The sequence below is a fragment of the Salmo trutta genome, unplaced genomic scaffold (assembly GCF_901001165.1).
Source record: "Salmo trutta unplaced genomic scaffold, fSalTru1.1, whole genome shotgun sequence".
Taxonomy (NCBI): domain Eukaryota; kingdom Metazoa; phylum Chordata; class Actinopteri; order Salmoniformes; family Salmonidae; genus Salmo; species Salmo trutta.
Window position 1 is genome coordinate 550,165 of NW_021823401.1, and position 16,314 is coordinate 566,478.

Sequence of the window (16,314 nt, forward strand, 5' to 3'; positions counted from 1 at the left end):
TAACCCTTATCCTACAATCTAACCCTTACCCTACAATCTAACCTTATCCTACAATCTAACCCTTATCCTACAATCTAACCCTTACCCTACAATCTAACCCTTATCCTACAATCTAACCCTTATCCTACAATCTAACCTTTACCCTACGATCTAACCTTTATCCTACAATCTAAACTTTACCCTACAATCTAACCCTTATCCTACAATCTAACCCTTACCCTACAATCTAACCCTTATCCTACAATCTAACCCTTACCCTACAATCTTACCCTTACCCTACAATCTAATCCTTATCCTACAATCTAACCTTTATCCTACAATCTAACCCTTATCCTACAATCTAACCCTTATCCTACAATCTAACCTTTACCCTACAATCTAACCCTTATCCCTACAATCTAACCTTTACCCTACAATCTAACCCTTATCCTACAATCTAACCCTTACCCTACAATCTAACCCTTATCCTACAATCTAACCCTTATCCTACAATCTAACCCTTATCCTACAATCTAACCCTTATCCCTACAATCTAACCTTTACCCCATCATCTAACCCTTACCCTACAATCTAACCCTTATCCCTACAATCTAACCCTTATCCTACAATCTAACCCTGATCCTACAATCTAACCCTTACCCCATAATCTAACCCTTACCCTACAATCTAACCTTTACCCCATACAATCTAACCCTTATCCTACAATCTAACCTTTACCCCTACAATCTAACCTTTATCCTACAATCTAACCTTTATCCTCCAATCTAACCCTTAACCTACAATCTAACACTGATCCCTACAATCTAACCCTTACCCTACAATCTAACCCTTATCCTACAATCTAACCTTTACCCTACAATCTAACCATTACCCCTACAATCTAACCCTTATCCTACAATCTAACCTTTACCCCTACAATCTAACCCTTATCCTACAATCTAACCCTTACCCTACAATCTAACCCTTACCCCTACAATCTAACCTTTATCCCTACAATCTAACCCTGATCCCACAATCTAACCCTTACCCCTACAATCTAAACCTTATCCTACAATCTAACCTTTACCCTACAATCTAACCCTGATCCTACAATCTAACCTTTACCCCTACAATCTAACCCTTATCCTACAATCTAACCCTTACCCTACAATCTAACCCTTACCCTACAATCTAACCCTTATCCTACAATCTAACCCTTCTCCCATAATCTAACCCTTACCCCTACAATCTAACCCTTATCCTACAATCTAACCTTTACCCTACAATCTAACCCTGATCCTACAATCTAACCCTTACCCTACAATCTAACCCTTATCCTACAATCTAACCTTTACCCTACAATCTAACCCTTACCCTACAATCTAACCCTTACCCTACAATCTAACCCTTACCCCTACAATCTAACCCTTATCCTACAATCTAACCTTTACCCTACAATCTAACCCTGATCCTACAATCTAACCCTTATCCTACAATCTAACCCTTATCCTACAATCTAACCTTTACCCTACAATCTAACCCTTACCCTACAATCTAACCCTTACCCTACAATCTAACCCTTATCCTACAATCTAACCCTTACCCCTACAATCTAACCCTTATCCTACAATCTAACCCTTACCCTACAATCTAACCCTTACCCTACAATCTAACCCTTACCCTACAATCTAAACCTTAACCTACAATCTAACCCTTACCCTACAATCTAACCCTTATCCATAATCTAACCCTTACCCTACAATCTAACCCTTATCCCATAATCTAACCCTTACCCTACAATCTAACCCTTAACCTACAATCTAACCCTTATCCCATAATCTAACCCTTACCCTACAATCTAACCCTTACCCTACAATCTAACCCTTATCCCATAATCTAACCCTTACCTTACAATCTAACCCTTACCCTACAATCTAACCCTTATCCCATAATCTAACCCTTACCCTACAATCTAACCCTTATCCCATAATCTAACCCTTACCCTACAATCTAACCCTTACCCCAACAATCTAACCCTTACCCTACAATCTAACCCTTACCCCTACAATCTAACCCTTCTCCCATAATCTAACCCTTACCCTACAATCTAACCCTTACCCTACAATCTAACCCTTACCCTACAATCTAACCCTTATCCCTACAATCTAACCCTTATCCCATAATCTAACCCTTACCCTACAATCTAACCCTTACCCTACAATCTAACCCTTACCCTACAATCTAACCCTTACCCTACAATCTAACCCTTACCCTACAATCTAACCCTTACCCCATCATCTAACCCTTATCCTACAATCTAACCCTTACCCTACAATCTAACCCTTACCCCATCATCTAACCCTTATCCTACAATCTAACCTTTACCCTACAATCTAACCCTTATCCCTACAATCTAACCCTTATCCTACAATCTAACCCTTACCCTACAATCTAACCCTTACCCCTACAATCTAACCCTTACCCCTACAATCTAACCCTTACCCCATCATCTAACCCTTATCCTACAATCTAACCTTTACCCTACAATCTAACCCTTATCCTACAATCTAACCCTTACCCGACAATCTAACCCTTACCTGACAATCTAACCCTTATCCCATCATCTAACCCTTACCCTACAATCTACCCCTTATCCTACAATCTAACCCTTACCCCATCATCTAACCCTTACCTTACAATCTAACCCTTACCCCATCATCTAACCCTTACCTTACAATCTAACCCTTACCCTACGATCTAACCCTTACCCTACGATCTAACCCTTACCCTACAATCTAACCCTTACCCCGTCATCTAACCCTTACCTTACAATCTAACCTTTACCCTACAATCTAACCCTTACCCCGTCATCTAACCCTTATCCTACAATCTAACCTTTACCCTACGATCTAACCCTTACCTTACAATCTAACCCTTACCCTACAATCTAACCCTTACCCTACAATCTAACCCTTACCTTACAATCTAACCCTTACCCTACAATCTAACCTTTACCCTACGATCTAAACCTTACCCTACAATCTAACCCTTACCCTACAATCTAACCCTTACCCTACAATCTAACCCTTACCTTACAATCTAACCCTTACCCTACAATCTAACCCTTACCCTACAATCTAACCCTTACCCTACAATCTAACCCTTACCCTACAATCTAACCCTTACCCTACAATCTAACCCTTACCCTACAATATAACCCTTATCCTACAATCTAACCCTTACCCTACAATCTTACCCTTACCCTACAATCTAACCCTTATCCTACAATCTAACCCTTACCCTACAATCTAACCCTTACCCTACAATCTAACCCTTACCCTACAATCTAACCCTTATCCTACAATCTAACCCTTACCCTACAATCTAACCCTTACCCTACAATCTAACCCTTACCCTACAATCTAACCCTTACCCAATCTAACCCTTATCCTACAATCTAACCCTTATCCTACAATCTAACCCTTACCCTACAATCTAACCCTTACTCTACAATCTAACCCTTACCCTACAATCTAACCCTTACCCTACAATCTAACCCTTACCCTACAATCTAACCTTTACCCTACAATCTAACCCTTACCCTGAAATCTAACCCTTACCCCTACAATCTAACCCTTACCCCGTCATCTAACCCTTACCCTACAATCTAACCCTTACCCCTCACAATCTAACCCTTACCCTACAATCTAACCTTTACCCTACAATCTAACCCTTACCCTACAATCTAACCCTTACCCTACAATCTAACCCTTACCCCTCACAATCTAACCCTTACCCTACAATCTAACCTTTACCCTACAATCTAACCCTTACCCTACAATCTAACCCTTACCCTACAATCTAACCCTTACCCCTCACAATCTAACCCTTACCCTACAATCTAACCCTTACCCTACAATCTAACCCTTACCCTACAATCTAACCCTTATCCTACAATCTAACCCTTACCCTACAATCTAACCCTTACCCTACAATCTAACCCTTACCCTACAATCTAACCCTTATCCTACAATCTAACCCTTACCCTACAATCTAACCCTTACCCTACAATCTAACCCTTACCCTACAATCTAACCCTTACCCTACAATCTAACCCTTACCCAATCTAACCCTTATCCTACAATCTAACCCTTATCCTACAATCTAACCCTTACCCTACAATCTAACCCTTACTCTACAATCTAACCCTTACCCTACAATCTAACCCTTACCCTACAATCTAACCCTTACCCTACAATCTAACCTTTACCCTACAATCTAACCCTTACCTTACAATCTAACCCTTACCCCTACAATCTAACCCTTACCCCGTCATCTAACCCTTACCCTACAATCTAACCCTTACCCCTCACAATCTAACCCTTACCCTACAATCTAACCTTTACCCTACAATCTAACCCTTACCCTACAATCTAACCCTTACCCTACAATCTAACCCTTACCCCTCACAATCTAACCCTTACCCTACAATCTAACCTTTACCCTACAATCTAACCCTTAACCTACAATCTAACCCTTACCCTACAATCTAACCCTTACCCCTCACAATCTAACCCTTACCCTACAATCTAACCCTTACCCTACAATCTAACCCTTACCCTACAATCTAACCCTTACCCTACAATCTAACCCTTACCCTACAATCTAACCCTTATCCTACAATCTAACCTTTACCCTACAATCTAACCCTTACCCTACAATCTAACCCTTACCCTACAATCTAACCCTTACCCCTACAATCTAACCCTTATCCTACAATCAAACCTTTACCCTACAATCTAACCCTGATCCTACAATCTAACCCTTATCCTACAATCTAACCCTTATCCTACAATCTAACCTTTACCCTACAATCTAACCCTTACCCTACAATCTAACCCTTACCCTACAATCTAACCCTTATCCTACAATCTAACCCTTACCCCTACATTCTAACCCTTATCCTACAATCTAACCCTTACCCTACAATCTAACCCTTACCCTACAATCTAACCCTTACCCTACAATCTAACCCTTAACCTACAATCTAACCCTTACCCTACAATCTAACCCTTATCCCATAATCTAACCCTTACCCTACAATCTAACCCTTATCCCATAATCTAACCCTTACCCTACAATCTAACCCTTAACCTACAATCTAACCCTTATCCCATAATCTAACCCTTACACTACAATCTAACCCTTACCCTACAATCTAACCCTTATCCCATAATCTAACCCTTACCTTACAATCTAACCCTTACCCTACAATCTAACCCTTATCCCATAATCTAACCCTTACCCTACAATCTAACCCTTATCCCATAATCTAACCCTTACCCTACAATCTAACCCTTACCCCAACAATCTAACCCTTACCCTACAATCTAACCCTTACCCCTACAATCTAACCCTTCTCCCATAATCTAACCCTTACCCTACAATCTAACCCTTACCCTACAATCTAACCCTTACCCTACAATCTAACCCTTATCCCTACAATCTAACCCTTATCCCATAATCTAACCCTTACCCTACAATCTAACCCTTACCCTACAATCTAACCCTTACCCTACAATCTAACCCTTACACTACAATCTAACCCTTACCCTACAATCTAACCCTTACCCCATCATCTAACCCTTATCCTACAATCTAACCCTTACCCTACAATCTAACCCTTACCCCCATCATCTAACCCTTATCCTACAATCTAACCTTTACCCTACAATCTAACCCTTATCCCTACAATCTAACCCTTATCCTACAATCTAACCCTTACCCTACAATCTAACCCTTACCCCTACAATCTAACCCTTACCCCTACAATCTAACCCTTACCCCATCATCTAACCCTTATCCTACAATCTAACCTTTACCCTACAATCTAACCCTTATCCTACAATCTAACCCTTACCCGACAATCTAACCCTTACCTGACAATCTAACCCTTATCCCATCATCTAACCCTTACCCTACAATCTACCCCTTATCCTACAATCTAACCCTTACCCCATCATCTAACCCTTACCTTACAATCTAACCCTTACCCCATCATCTAACCCTTACCTTACAATCTAACCCTTACCCTACGATCTAACCCTTACCCTACGATCTAACCCTTACCCTACAATCTAACCCTTACCCCGTCATCTAACCCTTACCTTACAATCTAACCTTTACCCTACAATCTAACCCTTACCCCGTCATCTAACCCTTATCCTACAATCTAACCTTTACCCTACGATCTAACCCTTACCTTACAATCTAACCCTTACCCTACAATCTAACCCTTACCCTACAATCTAACCCTTACCTTACAATCTAACCCTTACCCTACAATCTAACCTTTACCCTACGATCTAAACCTTACCCTACAATCTAACCCTTACCCTACAATCTAACCCTTACCCTACAATCTAACCCTTACCCTACAATCTAACCCTTACCCTACAATCTAAACCCTTACCCTACAATATAACCCTTATCCTACAATCTAACCCTTACCCTACAATCTTACCCTTACCCTACAATCTAACCCTTACCCTACAATCTACCCTTACCCTACAATCTAACCCTTACCCTACAATCTAACCCTTACCCTACAATCTAACCCTTATCCTACAATCTAACCCTTACCCTACAATCTAACCCTTACCCTACAATCTAACCCTTACCCTACAATCTAACCCTTACCCAATCTAACCCTTATCCTACAATCTAACCCTTATCCTACAATCTAACCCTTACCCTACAATCTAACCCTTACTCTACAATCTAACCCTTACCCTACAATCTAACCCTTACCCTACAATCTAACCCTTACCCTACAATCTAACCTTTACCCTACAATCTAACCCTTACCCTACAATCTAACCCTTACCCCTACAATCTAACCCTTACCCCGTCATCTAACCCTTACCCTACAATCTAACCCTTACCCCTCACAATCTAACCCTTACCCTACAATCTAACCTTTACCCTACAATCTAACCCTTACCCTACAATCTAACCCTTACCTTCCCTACAATCTAACCCTTACCCCTCACAATCTAACCCTTACCCTACAATCTAACCTTTACCCTACAATCTAACCCTTACCCTACAATCTAACCCTTACCCTACAATCTAACCCTTACCCCTCACAATCTAACCCTTACCCTACAATCTAACCCTTACCCTACAATCTAACCCTTACCCTACAATCTAACCCTTACCCTACAATCTAACCCTTACCCTACAATCTAACCCTTACCCTACAATCTAACCATTACCCTACAATCTAACCATTACCCTACAATCTAACCCTTACCCAATCTAACCCTTACCCCGTCATCCCTGGCCCCTCATCTTGTTCCCTATACCCCCCAATCTGGTCTCTTAATCATTGCCCTCTGAACCTTGATAATGATTAGGACCATCAAGCCCCTGAGAGGGAGCATTTTGGGACCTATGTCACATTCCCCTTCTGTGTCAGCTCTGCTCTGTGGTGTCAGCCCTGAGCGCTCAGCCTTAAGCCCTATGCTCCTGGGGGACGACAGGGGTCCCTACTCTTGTCTGGTCTGTGGTCTGAGCCCTCAGCCCCCAGCCAGGAGGCAGTGGACATCAAGTCCCAGAGAGGGAGCACCTTGTCATTTAAGTCACAGCCTCTGGTCTCCTATCCCCAGCCAGGAGGCAGTGGACCTCGGTGACGACAGGGTCTCTGCTCTTGTCTCTGCCTGGTCTTTGGCCCCAGCCCCCAGCTCTCAGCCCCCAGCCAAGAGGCAGGCGACCTCAGGGACGACAGGGTCTCTGCCTGGTCTGTGGTCCCAGCCCCCAGCTCTCAGCCCCCAGCCTGTAGGCTGCAGACATACAGGCCTCAGGGAGGACAGAGGGCCCTGTGATGCATCTCTGCTGTCAGACCAAGCGACACAGGTGACATGGTGGTCCCCAAGGCAGTCACTTCTCACTGTTTATGTATGGTTCTCTGTAATGGTGACAGGGTGACACACACATACACACACACTCACACACACACTCTCTCTCACACACACACACACACACACACACACACACACACACAGAAAGAAACAGCAGAAACCGATGGTCACCTCTCAGTGCTCTGATTCCCCCGGCCACGACACCATGACCCAGACATGATATATCTCCCAGGGTGTCACTGTGACTGGACCCTGAAGGTCAACTTCAGTCCCGCTGTTCAATATGGATGTACCACATGATGCGTGTGACGCATGTTAAAATGTTCCACAGTGGAAGTAAACGTCCCTCAAACAGGTTGAAATAAGGAGGAGGAATTTATGAAAGTTAACATTTTCTTTTGTATTTATCTGGGTGAGATACACAGGCTTATAAACGCCCTTTTTCATTAGTAGTATTAGGAGACAGTCAGTCTTAATTGTATATTTATTTCTAAGTAAACAACAATGTCCTAGAGTTGAGTAATATATCTTGTGTTTATACTCTGAGAACCTGATCTAATCTCTGTGTGTGTATGACAACACCTCCAACCCTATCTCAGGTGTCTCGGTGTAGCCCTGTAAAAAAAAAACCTACAACCTTGAAAACGGACAGATGTTCAAACTAACTCAGCTCAACTTCAGGAATCAGAGTTTGACACTAAACAATGATCTGTTGTCACTGGGCTGCAGGGTAAAGTGTTGACACTGGGGAATCATTAATGGTGCTCTGCTGCCTGGCGGCTGCTCCCTGGATAAGATAAGGCTCATCGGGAACACCTGGTTAAACATGCATATGAATCAATACATTTCATATATGACATGCTGAATGGTGAATGTAGGCGACCATCTGTCCCTTTGCAATGAATAACACAATGTTGTAAATGATTAAGAGTAATGGTTTTAATGAAAATGTAACTGTTTTTTTTATTTTTTTAAACAAAATATAAGAATGTTTTCTATACTGTCTGAGGTGAATCCTAACTTAACATCCGTGGGTAAAGGCCTAAAATATATAAACAATTGTTTTGTATCCCAAATACATCAATACAATGCATGAATTTTGCATATGTTAAGTCTGTATATGCTTTAGGATAGGACTTGTCATTTTTCCAATCAATGCTCATCCTGACAAAGGTCTCTGTATGTGTGGAGACTTGCACAAAATGAGCAGTGGCATTCCGTGCAATATAACCATCTGGTGATATATCATCAAGCGTGTATCTGGCCAATCACATGGCTACACATTCCATGCATATGTCATCAATACGGGAAGTGACGTCGCTGATTAGCTACACATGCTGAGCTTAACTTTTCTCAGTGTATTGTACAAATTCAAAGCAGGTGAAGAGTATATTATTGAATCCGGTCTACACTGGTCAGGATTAATAAAACAATTAAAGATTAATAAAAAATGAATGAATGGTCAAGATTTTCTTTTTTTAAGTAGGCTAATTAATAAAATAATTGACTATGAAATCATAAATATGAATAATAAAAGTGACGAATAAGTCAATGTTCATATACTGTCATTGCTTTGACTACATGTTCATGTTGCTAAAGACATTGGAAACGTTGAGGTTTATTGTTGGAAGAACTGACAGTTTCCAGAACAGAGAATCCGAGCAGCTCGAGGCGCCGAACACCTGTTGCGATTAGACTGGCACGCGACCCATTCTAAGCACTCGCGTGGCAGCTGCGCAAACGTTAAACAAAAGTTGTAAAAGAAAGTTTGAATTGCATTGAAGATTTCTATTCAAATACACACGCACGGACGCGAGCATTGACGCTCTCTCTCTCTCTCTTTCTCTTTCTATCACATACGCTCTCACACACACGCACACACGTTAAAATGAGAGGCTTTTATCCACGACACTACAGTCCACCCCCCCACCCCCCCAACGTGTGCTCAATGAGGCACCATAAAAAAAAGTGCAATCAACATACAAAAATATGCTCTTAAAACTGGTAAACTATTGAAACAGGATCTCTGCTCTTCAAGAGAAATACAAAAAGTCGTAACAGTCTTTTATTTCCCTCTGATGGTGAATGGAACAATGCTGCCACAAGCCATCTGGTCAAGGAGTGGATAAAACACCCGACACCCCCTCAGCCAGGTGCAGGGCTGTAGCCCTGGTCCGACCTCGTCTGCACTGTCTCCATCTATTACTGTTATTATGTTGTATTAAGAGCAGAGAATAGGCTTAGGTTTCGTGGTTTGGGGGCCGGGTTAACCCATAGAAACAACATCTATAGAACAGTGTGGATTGCGAGTGTATAGGCTGCCACCCATGAGTTCACCAGTCAAATTGCCAGGGTTCGAGGTTTCAAGCCCTTTTCTAAATTCTATCGGTTCTATTTCTATGGGTAAGCGTCGAGCTCTTTGGTTTATGAGTTGCCACTCCATTTATATTCCAGTCATGCTCAATGAACCCACAAAACTGGAGCGCAATTACAGCTGCTTTAACTCGCTTTACTTGGATGCGGACAGATATCAGACCATATTAAGCACAATTGTGCTCAGTGACATGCGAATATCTACGTCTAATGTTGCTACTGGGTTGAACTATTAGAATCGCTTTTTGTTTCTTCATCTGTAACGCCTCATTCACTTGATTGGCTGTAGCGGTACGTGTGTACTAGGCCTGCCTGTAATGAACAGCACAGCATGCTAAGGTTCATAGCCCACCTGTAATAATAATACCTTGAATGAATTTCACTTTATTGGCCTTTGGCAAAGTCGGAATGGTGATCAGAATTACAAAACACTCTCAGTAGTTACTGACTGTGCAGCAAAACAATGTTCGTCCGACTGGCTGAGTGTCTGACTGAGTAACATGATGTAATTCATCTCTCCCACATATGTAAAGTCTGGGAGCGGAGCTGTGTCTGAATCCTTTCATAGGAGCTAACTCTGTCATTTAGCTCCGCGCTGCCATCTAGTGACACACACAAAACGCATCGCTGTTCCTCAGAAGTGGACTTGGCTGTTGTGTGTTATTCGCCGTCTGCTTAATACCTGTGTAATATCCAAAATATTGTCAACAAAGGCTACTGGGGGGGGATGTTTTAAGTCATTATAATATCTCTCTATTCTAGGAGTAAATGTGAGAACTCAGAATATTGTGTGTTCATGAAATGTTGTGTTTTGTTCCACTCAATGTTCGTGCGCTAAAGCGCTCATGCCATGCGTAAATGCGCTTTCTCCAGTGTGTCTTATCACCACTCTCTCCGGTCTACCTTGGCCATTTCTATCTACAAAATAAAGTGTACTGTGTAGTCTCAGCTTGTACCTCCACTGCCTCTACCTCTCTTCTTTCTCCTCTCTCCTTTCTCCTCTCTCCTTTCTCCTCTCTCCTTTCTCCTCTCTCCTCTCTCCTCTCTCCTCTCTACTCTCTCCTTTCTCCTCTCTCCTTTCTCACAGCAGTGAGCGCGGGGCGTGCGTAATGTGACAAAGGAACGCCCGTGTCGTCCACGGCTCCACCCTCTCTCGGAGTCAGCCTGGTGAAAGTGGAGCCTGCTGAAGAATCTCTTCTCACCAGTACAACAACTAAACTGAGGGAGTCCACATGCATGTGTCTAGACATTTCCGTGTTTGCGAGCCGAGCTTGCACTGAATGCACTCGCGCTGGAAATAAAATGAGACTCACTGAACTGTTGAGTGACATTATGCCATGTTTGTTATTGTTATGAACCCGACGAACCTGTAGGGGCTATACAAAATATAACTATATAATTAAATACAAATGACTATTATAAACATCATATTACACCTCTGTATTATAGTATGGGTAAACCAGGATATGTTATTATACATTTGTATAATTAATCATATATAAATAAATGCTAGAAACTATTTATATATTCTCTCAAACATTAGCCCGATATCATAATAAATCATTATGGTCCAAACAGGGTTAACAAGTTGTTCCACGCTTCCCTTTATGCAACAGTAGACCTATACTACCCTGAATGATATGATACATTAGACTGGTCTCCATACACACAGCCTTAATGATATAGGTATGGCTGGTTGGTGTAGAAAAAGTCCAAAACATAAGTATGTCTCTTTAAAGCGAAGTTTGTCGTGTAAACTGGAATGAGGTCAGACATAAAGCTCCTCACTGCACGCGCTGATTATTATTAGATTCCTTTTTTTTGGACCAATGAGGAGAAAGTGGGCGTGGTGTTGGCACTAGACAGGGTAGAGACAGCCTCGGATTGGCTGAACTGGATCGCCGTTATATCTGTGGAAAAGGATAAAGCTGAACGGGGAGAAATTAGAGGCTGCTGAAAGTTACCGAGTACGCAGAAGAAAGGTGGATCCTAGTTCTAGTGAAACAAGCTTCTTCCCGCATGGTGCTCGGAAGGAAAAGCTATGCAGAAAAAGACTTACCTTACTTTAGAAACTTTGAACATTTTCAGTGTCAGTGCGCTCACACAGCCACTCAGTTTGCTTTCCGCTGCTGACACGGCACATGTTTAAGTCCTACACGACTGCTAGGGTTGAATAGCTTAGGCTACATAAAGCATTGTCGGAGGAAAGAGTGGAAACGGGGGACACTTTTACACCGTTTGTTCTGTATCATATTACAGACACTCGAAAAACAACTTTTAACAAATCCAGCATTTTTAACGGCTACCAACGGATTCCTGTTGTTCCGGTTCGGCACATCTCAGGACTGACTTCTATTCACACAGCCAGCTAGAATTGTACAATTAAATTAAGAAATAAAGCTACTGTGTGGAACTGAACTGGAGAGCAAGCAGGCGCACTCTCATTGACATTTATAATCATGGTACAGAAGACAAGTAATGTGGAGAGCTCCGAGGCTGTGTTCGCGGGAGAGTCGTCGGATTCTGGAGCTATGGACCTGGACATGGCTTCCTCCCCGAGCCCCGGCTCCACGGCTTCTTCCGCGGGGGACGGCAAACTGAACCCCGCCTGGTGCAAAACACCCACCGGTCACATCAAGAGGCCGATGAACGCTTTCATGGTGTGGTCACAGATTGAAAGACGTAAAATTATGGAGCAGTCGCCGGACATGCACAACGCGGAAATATCCAAGAGACTGGGCAAGCGCTGGAAGCTGCTGAAAGACTGCGACAAGATCCCCTTCATACGAGAGGCGGAGCGGCTCAGACTCAAGCACATGGCGGACTACCCAGACTACAAGTACCGGCCCAGAAAGAAGGTCAAGTCCAGCAGCTCCAAACCGGGCGAGAAGGAGGGGAAAATCAGCGGTAGCAACTGTAACACCAGCATGAAACCATCTTCTAAAAAGAGTAGCTCAAAATCATCCAGCAAACCTCATAAAATAGTTTTTGGGAACAGCACCAAAACACCAACATTCCCAGAACAAGTAATCGGCACAGATCACCATTCTCTTTACAAATCCAAGTCTGTTTCTGCTGCCAAACAAATACCTGACAAGAAGAAGCGTATGTTCGGGGGCAGCAGCCTGAGCCACAGTGTGAGCCCGTCTTCAGCAGCGGTGCCCGCCAGTCCCACGCTCAGCAGCTCGGCGGATTCCAGCGAACTACTCAGCCTGTACGAGGACGCCACAGCCAGCAGCAGGGAGGGCGGCGAGTCTCCCTCCAGCGCCTCGGAAGACTACACTAGCATGCGGGCGTCCTCCCCTACTCCCTCCGCTTCTCACTCCTCGTCCTCCTCACAATCCTCTTCATCAGATGAGGAGTTTGAGGATGATCTACTGGACATTAACCCTAGCCCTGGGTTTGACAGCATGTCGCTGGGAAGCTTTGGGACCTCGGTTTTGGACAGAGACTTGGATTTTAATTTCGAGTCGGGCTCCGGTTCTCACTTTGAGTTTCCCGACTACTGCACCCCAGAGGTGAGCGAGATGATTTCAGGAGACTGGCTAGAGTCGACCATTTCTAATTTGGTGTTCACGTATTGAGCGAGAGAAATAGAGAACGAGAAAACCACAAGCAGGAAATGTTGTCTTACTATTCTGAGCAAAAAAAAAAAGGGATTCCGGTAAAGTGATTTTGTGCCATACCGTAACCTACCAAGGGTCCCTCCCGCCGAGAAAGAGACTGCAAGCCCCAAGCGCTGACTGTTGAACAAAGCGAGAGAATAACTTGCTTTTTATTTCAAGGATCAACTGTCGACTGTTATTATGAGACATGGCTACAAGTAAGCTGAAGTGTTGCCTCGACTGGACAGGAAGAGGAAGATATTGTTGCGCCCTGAGGAGGAGTGATCGGGTCCTATTGAAAGAAACACTCGATCAGAACTGGAAAACTGTGATTGATTTGCACGATTATAATGATGGCGGGTTTAGGTCAGCTGTACTTTATTAATCAATGTTAGTTACTTAAAAGGGACATTTTGAGAAACGTTTTATGATCGCCAAGTGAACTTCATAAGACTCACAGAGGTACAGAAATAGGCTGGCTGTCATCGAGACAGATGGATTTATGAACCAGGTGGGTTGTTGACCGAAAAGTCAAACCTTTTTTTAAAAGATAAACGCATGATGTTACCTGTCCTCTCTTTTACTGAGATGTATGTTAGACTGTCGAACAGTTGGAACTAGTGTTAGGGTTATTTAAATGGATAGATGGCGCTATGTTTGATTCCTTTCTACCTAAAAGGAACAACAAAAAATCACCAGCTGTTTTAATTCTTAACTTCAGGATTCAAACGCAACTGAAATCTGTGCTGAACTTTATACACTTCTCTACGATTCAGGACCAAAATGATTTTATGTTTTTCTGATGTATAGAGAAATTCTCACCGATGTTTTTTCATCCTCGAATTTTTTTGTTGTTCATTTTTTCAGAGGACATTTTTATATGATGTATTTATATACTGGCCAAAACATTTTCAACGTAATTATGTTTTCGTTTTCTTGTACTGGTCTTGTTATGATGTTTTCCCTCACCGTCTGTTTCCTTCGCTGAAAGAAGGGCTAGACTTTTCACTTTTGATTTTTTATATTTAAATGTAGACTTTTGACACTTAAAGAGAGGAAACATTTGTTTATTTTGTCAGTGTATTTTTGTACAGATATATATCAAGGGGGGTGTCAATCGGTGTATATCGCTGTTTGGATTTCCTCATTTGAAAGATCCAGGTGGCCGGTTATCTCATGAATCGGCCTTCTGTCCATGTTTACAGTATCAATCTGCAGGCTTCTTAAAGACACAGTACCACATTTCAATACCCCTTGTGAACATGCGCTTCAACACACACAGTATTTTGAGCAGCCACACTTCTGCATTTCGTTTTAGAATCTTGCCTAATAAAGAAAGATTGTAGCTTTAAATTACCAATTTCTTGGCGTTTTTTATATCGACATTCGGGTTTAAAACCACTGGATGGAACAATATAAAATCATATAAAGCATATTCAAATTGCGTATTTGAGTTCCGCAAACAACAATTATGTAGACCTACTGCTTTTCTCATTGTATTTGAATACGTAATATTTTCTACTTGTTCGCTAACTCTAGTTAATTGTTTTAATATCTTATGGCATGGTGAATGAATAGTATTTGTATATCAGATTCAGGTTATAGTGTTGTGTTTAAAAAAAAAAAAAAAAAAGAGAAGAAAAATTTGGAAAAACCGTGAAAACATCTTTGTACATTTGACTGTGTATCATAAGCAAAAAGATTGTGTGTTTTATGTGTAGTTAAGCTATACCATGACAGGCACTAGGACTGATCGCTTTCTACTATCTTTACTTACGTTTAAGGTGGTTGTTCAGGATTTTTTTTTTATATATATATATATATACAGTTTTAAATATATGAACTTTATTTTCATCCCATTTCTGTGCAATATGCTGTGTAGAATATTGTTTTTGTCTAAATCATTGCCATAACAAAAGTTTTGAAAGGGGGGAAAAACTCATGCCAGCTAATCGTGTCAATTCACTGCCTGTCAGATTGTTGATAATTCTGTACATTACTTTTTTTCAAGAAGGAAATAAAAATCAGCTGGAACTGAAACATATCCCTCGTCTCTGTCGACTCATTCTGTCTGATCTATAGACGATTCCTTTTAAATCAAAACACAACTTTAATGTATACATTGTTGTTTACAGTATACAAATCATTGTTATACTGTACTCCTCTCTGTTGATGCATTCTTGACTGATGTTTGTACATGTATAGAAATGCTGCTTTTAAAACCATGAAAACAGGGTGTACATTACTGCACACACAAAATGTACACGTATACAAAACCTACTAGTGCATTAGAAGTGCTCCTTTAGGTAATGAAAATGGTGTACTGTACACTAGTCAGTGTAGAGCATTAGTGTGAAGGCTACAAGACCTTATTGGTAAGCTGTGCTTGTTTGTGATAGTTTATATGGGGAGTGATAACATGGAAGACCACACTT

The 16,314-nt window shown here is 41.9% G+C and overlaps 1 protein-coding gene across 1 annotated transcript; it reads left to right on the top strand.

The window, feature by feature from the left end:
• Nucleotides 1–12,198: 12,198 nt before the first annotated feature.
• On the top strand, nucleotides 12,199–15,923 carry LOC115190614 (transcription factor SOX-4). The gene has a single exon (XM_029748785.1). The coding sequence runs from the start codon at nucleotides 12,734–12,736 to the stop codon at nucleotides 13,856–13,858; it is 1,125 nt and encodes a 374-aa protein (XP_029604645.1). The 5' UTR covers nucleotides 12,199–12,733; the 3' UTR covers nucleotides 13,859–15,923.
• The last annotated feature ends 391 nt before the right edge of the window (nucleotides 15,924–16,314 follow it).